This window comes from Beta vulgaris, chromosome 6 (assembly GCF_026745355.1).
Source record: "Beta vulgaris subsp. vulgaris cultivar EL10 chromosome 6, EL10.2, whole genome shotgun sequence".
NCBI lineage: Eukaryota > Viridiplantae > Streptophyta > Magnoliopsida > Caryophyllales > Amaranthaceae > Beta > Beta vulgaris.
In genome coordinates this window covers 465950-471628 of record NC_079207.1, presented here as the reverse complement: position 1 = coordinate 471628, position 5679 = coordinate 465950, and the positions used below count along the sequence as shown (strand labels likewise).

The following is a 5679-nucleotide window of genomic DNA, read 5'->3' as shown; positions in this document are numbered from 1 at the left end:
TGTCTATCTGGTGGCCGCTGGCCGGTGGGTAGTAGCTAATGAACTTTAAAAACGTGGAAGATGACAAATTGACAGAAATAGGGTCATCTTTTTTCATTATTTAGAGTCCAATAACAGCAGTTCCAGGTGATTAAGTGAAGTTTTTTTAATAAAAATAAATCAACTTAGTTATGTCCTTTTTTTTTTTTTTGAAGGGAACTTAGTTATGTCCTTCGTTTCTTTTAATTTGTTATATTTTTCTAAAATAATTTTTTTTAATTGTTATATTATTTTAATTTTCCTTATTTACAGTGCTTAACCCATCACAAAAATAATACTATTATATTTATTTTCTCTTTTTCCATCAAACAATACTACTTTTTCATTTTTTTCCGATTATTTTACATTAAATGAGTCAAAAAATACTCTTTAAAATGTTTGAAAATGACATCGTTGCTTAAATTGTTGTGCATAATACAACATGTTTTTTTTTGCTAAGTAAGAATAGATGTATTATGACCAAAAACAAGCTTTACAACCAAACAAGCCTAACTAAGGCCCAACAGGAGCAACTATACAATTACTAGCTCCTCAATAATCCAAAATCTATCTCGCTGAGAAATTTTATTAAAAATAAATAAAGGGAGTATAAATTATTAAAAAAATCTTTGTGTTGGAGAAAAGCCATTTATTCTTTTCTAGGTGTGACTTGTGACCCTTGCCACAAATATTGACAATCAGAGTTTTGGAACAAAAAGAGAGTTTTGGATCACTTTTAGAGTTTTGACAAGTCAAAAACTCTAAAATGAGTGTTTGGTAAAATATAGTTTTAAAAAGGGTTTTGGAATGAATACTCTCAAAATAAAAAAGCTCATAATAGAAGCTTTTTCTTTAGATGATTAAGTACAAATATGTTCAATGACTTTTTTTTACCTCTAATAATACTACTACATATTGTATTAAAATGTCTATATAAATGTCAGTTTACTCAAACAAATAATGGCAATAAACTTTTAACAATCAGTTAATTGTTACCAAATACATTTATAAAATAAAAGTTGTCAAATAAACAGTCAAATCTGCTGAACAAAAAGTTAAAACTTTAACTACAAATTATACACTCTAACAGCTAAACTCTATTTGCCAAACAGGACCTTTATGTGGAAAAGTCATTTCAATCCTGTACAATGTACATGGTGAAGCAGCAGCCAGTTGGTAATGGAGACATCTCAATAACTTTACACGTGATTAAATTCATAACTTTTCATTAATAATGTTTGATTTTTTTTGTTTTTTGTTTTGTTTTGTTTTGTTGTGTGTTGGTGTAAAGCCATATTATACATCTAAATTTTTTTTTTTTTTTTTTGAGGGAGATATACTAGTAATACATATACATCTATATATTATCCGCGCTCTTATTTATTTATACATACACCAAAAGGTCGACCAACTCTCATCCAAATGCAAAGAAAACAAACAAACATGGCAACTAATGAATTAGCATCATGTAACCATGTAAATTTGCTTCCTGATAAAAACAAAGCCACCTTTCGCAACTTCTTTAAAAACTTATGTTTTAATCGACATATTAGTGAGACTGAACTTTTGGATCACAACTGTTACGAAGATGAAGAGATCAAAATCCTACATAGAGGAATGATTTATTTGTCCATGTTTATTCAAATCTCTCTCAAGCATATGTCCAAGCCTATGAAGATTTGTCGATCATTTATTGAGGGTTTTCTTAATCGTGGTGTAACTCAAAGTATGTATATATATTATTACTTCATTATACTTTGTTTTATGTATTAAGTGGTTAACTCATACTACCTCTGTTTTTTAGTTGCAACGATTAAATATTTTCCCTCTCTATTTTATGTCAAATCGTTGCAATTAAGAAAAAACAGAGGTAGTATATATGTGTTTTATGTATATAATATGATTCTTATTTAACAGGGGAGAGTGACAAGTATTACAGTTTTCTGGGTCATTCAGACTATAGACTAGACCTCAGCAAAGATATAAAGCATGGAGATGCAAGATATTATCCTGCACTTACTGTTATGGCATCTAAGTTATCTTATGAGAATAAAGCTGTTATAAGAACAGCAGTAACTGACCATTGGAAGGTGAGTAGTACTGAAAATTATTTGGTTGAACATTACTATAGAGTTTTTTTCTTCACTTTATGGGAACTGGGAAGTAGAACTTTCTAATTAAACTGTTATTCTGCTAACTGAATTATTGTTTAATTAACTATAATTAAGTGGATTTGGATGAGGTTGACATGGTGGGTTTTTGGAATAAAAGAGAGAATATTAAGTAGAAGTTGAACAACTACGATAGCGATTATTCTCCCTCATTTTTTCTTATTTTTTGAAAGATGGAATCAATGTATGAATTATGAGTATAAGATATAGAAATAGTTAAATCTTTTTATGATGTACATTGATTCCAATCTAATAATATTCCACATTATTATAATGTTATGATGTACTCATGTATTATATTGGCACTTTATTGTTTTTATTTTTCTATTAGAAAATATAATTATTGGTCCGAATACCAATCCATGCTAGGCTACTAACATGTAGGACACAACAACTCAGAGCTTTGGTATAAGGATAAACAGTGCAAAAATAAATGCCAAGCTTATTGTTGGAATGAGCATGCGAACCTTAGGCAATGACCTATAATTTGGGGTGGTATTCCACTGACCTATCACCTCTACATCTATTGACACTTTATTGTACTATTTATAACTTACAAGTTTGACACATAAGTTAGAACGGGTAAACAAAAAGATACTCTGACCGTTTGACGGAGTAACAATAAACACTAGAAGAGCTTCGTTTTCTTTAGAGGTGATCCTGTCTGGGCTTGATCACTCCTAAAAAAAATTACCTATTAGTCGGGTCGGACCAAAAATTTGTGCTCAGAGCTCGCTATTTCGGGCCGACATAATCGGATTTTCGGGCCAAAATTGGGTCGGAATTGGCCCGACTACATGCCAAAAAACTGCCCAAACCCGTCCAAAAATCGGGTCGGGTCAGGCTGGAGTTGATCAGATCGAGATTTTTTTAACAACAAAAAAGTGTACATATTTCTTGCAAGGATACATATTTAAATAAAACGTATTCTTACTTTTCTCACTTGCATTGCAGATGGAATTTGTGGACTTCTACAACTTTTATAATGGTAAGAGGATAAAACAGTTGATTTCTAAGACCTTGATTAAATATTTACATGAAAATTCTAAAAGAAATAAAATCTGTCTTGCAATTTATCTGCAGAGTATCAGCGTAAATTAACAACACAAGCATTTATCTTTCGCGAGAGAAATGCAGATGGTGACAGAATCATCGTAGCATTTAGGGGTACCTCACCATTTGTGGCGGATGATTGGAGCACCGATTTCGATTTTTCATGGCTAAAAATTGGTGGAATGGGAAAAACTCATATGGGTTTTATGATAGCTTTAGGTCTACAAAAGTTTTCTCGTGAAGATGATGATTATTATGGAGATTTTAGTGGTTCTTGGCCTAAAGAAGTTGACCAACATCCTCAACAACCTCTAGCATATTATACCATTAGAGAAAAGTTGAAAGAATTGTTGGGTGATGATAAAAATGCAAAAATTATAGTCACTGGCCATAGTTTAGGGGGTGCACTTGCAATTCTATTTCCAGCAGTTTTGGCTTTTCATGGAGAAGTGGAGTTATTAAATAGATTGGAGGGTATATATACTTATGGCCAACCTAGGGTTGGAGATAGAGAATTTGGTGAATTTATGAAAAAGAATTTGAGGGAGCATAAAATTAAATATTATAGAATTGTTTATAATTATGATTTGGTGACTAAGGTACCCCTTGATGATGCCTTGATGACATTTAAGCACTTTGGGAAATGCATCGTCTTTAACAGCCTCTATCACGGAAAGGTTAGACTTTGTTTACTTTTACTGATTTTGTTTATAATATTGATAGATTATATTATTATCTAAATAGTCTTTTGTTTTATTTAGACTTATTATGTCTAAAAACAATTTATTTTGTCTGAAATTATCTCATTTATATCTTAAGTCGTTGTCTAGAAAATGAAAACAACTTATTTTGTCTAAACTTAGGGCTGTTTTTCCCAACCTATTTTTAGTTTAGTTAACTTCAGTTCGGTTGCGAATTCAGTTTAGCTCAATTCAGTTCACTTCCATTTAATTCAGTTCAGCTCCAATTATCATTTTTATTAGTCATAATTTAATTCAGTTCGGTTCAATTTAATTCTGTTGCAATCAGTTTAGTTTAGTTGCAAACAATTCAGTTTCATTTAATTCACTTCTCAGTTCAGTTCAGTTGTTTTATGTCGAAGAGTATTAACTCTTATCTGAATCCATTTAAACTTATGAATAAGTTGAATTAAACGGACCCTTAGTATAGTTTTTACTTTTAACCTCTTTTTGTAATCTATATGGTACTTAATTCATTGAAAATAAGCTCCATATCCATAATGACCGTGACTTTTGGTTCTTGATAATCAATTTTGATAGTTATTTTCTCTCATCAAATTTATTGACAAAAAAAGCACTTCATTAGCTTCTATGTAGTTGTATGATTTTGGCTAATATTTAGGATCAATAATCTAATATTTGATTAGTTGATATATTGATAACATACTCTGAAGTCTATCTTGCCAACAACATTTTACATAATAACATTTATTGGTAACTATATTGTTTTTGGGATATCATAATGCAGGTTGTTAAGGAAGAAGAGGAAAGAAGTGGCAACATAATATTGAGGATATTGATACTAATAATTGTGACATTATTCAACTTCATTGTTGCAAGGCTAACTGCCGTGTGGGAGCTAATAAGGGGGTTCTTCATCGGGTTAGTAAAAGGCCCAGAATATAAAGAGGGGTGGATGCTTACATTTTTAAGAGTAACTGGGATCTTTTTACCAAGTATCGTTAATCATTTTCCTCAAGATTATGTTAATTCTACAAGATTGGCTTCCGAGGATTTGTTCAAAGTCTGTCCTGCATTGCTTTAGGAGCGAGACTTTTAAGTTACACGATCATTATAATTTGTTCTGGCTTAGCTGTCAAATAAAAGTATTTCGTATGCTTTAAGTTGTGATTAGTAATTTGTGATAATAGTATGTTGTTGAGTACTTGATGTAAGTTCTATTGACTATCAATCTAAGAATAATAGCAAACAATAATAGAATATCAAATAATAAAGCAGGAAAGAACACACCAGAAATTTTACGTGGAAACCCAAGAACTGGGAGAAAAACCACGAATCTGCACTAGGAATCGATGAATATTCAAGAAAGATTACAAAAACACTCAAGAACTCTCTCTACAGCTTTTTCTCTCTCAAATATGTGTTTAGAGATGATGAATAATGAATAAACATAATTAGGGTTTATATTTATATCCTCATTAATACCAAAAACCGGAAAAAACTAGGCTTTGCGGTTCGACACCCCGCGGCCGCGCTCGACAACCCGCGGCCGGACAGAACCCCGTCAGTTTTGTCAGTTCTTCGTAAAATCGTCATAACTTTCTCGTTTCTCACCGGAATTGGACGTATGACCTATCATTGGAAAGCTCTCGAAACAAGCTATCACCTCCACTTTGAATCACCTCAAAATCATTTATAGATTGAAAGATATGTCCATTCAAAGTTAGCCTTATGTC

The 5679-nt window shown here is 31.6% G+C and overlaps 1 protein-coding gene across 1 annotated transcript; it reads left to right on the top strand.

Annotated features, from left to right (window-relative positions):
* Nucleotides 1–1178: 1178 nt before the first annotated feature.
* Nucleotides 1179–5342, top strand: LOC104883749 (triacylglycerol lipase OBL1). Its single transcript, XM_010668305.4, has 5 exons — nucleotides 1179–1744; nucleotides 1936–2108; nucleotides 3144–3177; nucleotides 3273–3919; nucleotides 4731–5342. The coding sequence occupies exons 1-5, from the start codon at nucleotides 1441–1443 to the stop codon at nucleotides 5025–5027; spliced, it is 1455 nt and encodes a 484-aa protein (XP_010666607.2). The 5' UTR covers nucleotides 1179–1440; the 3' UTR covers nucleotides 5028–5342.
* The last annotated feature ends 337 nt before the right edge of the window (nucleotides 5343–5679 follow it).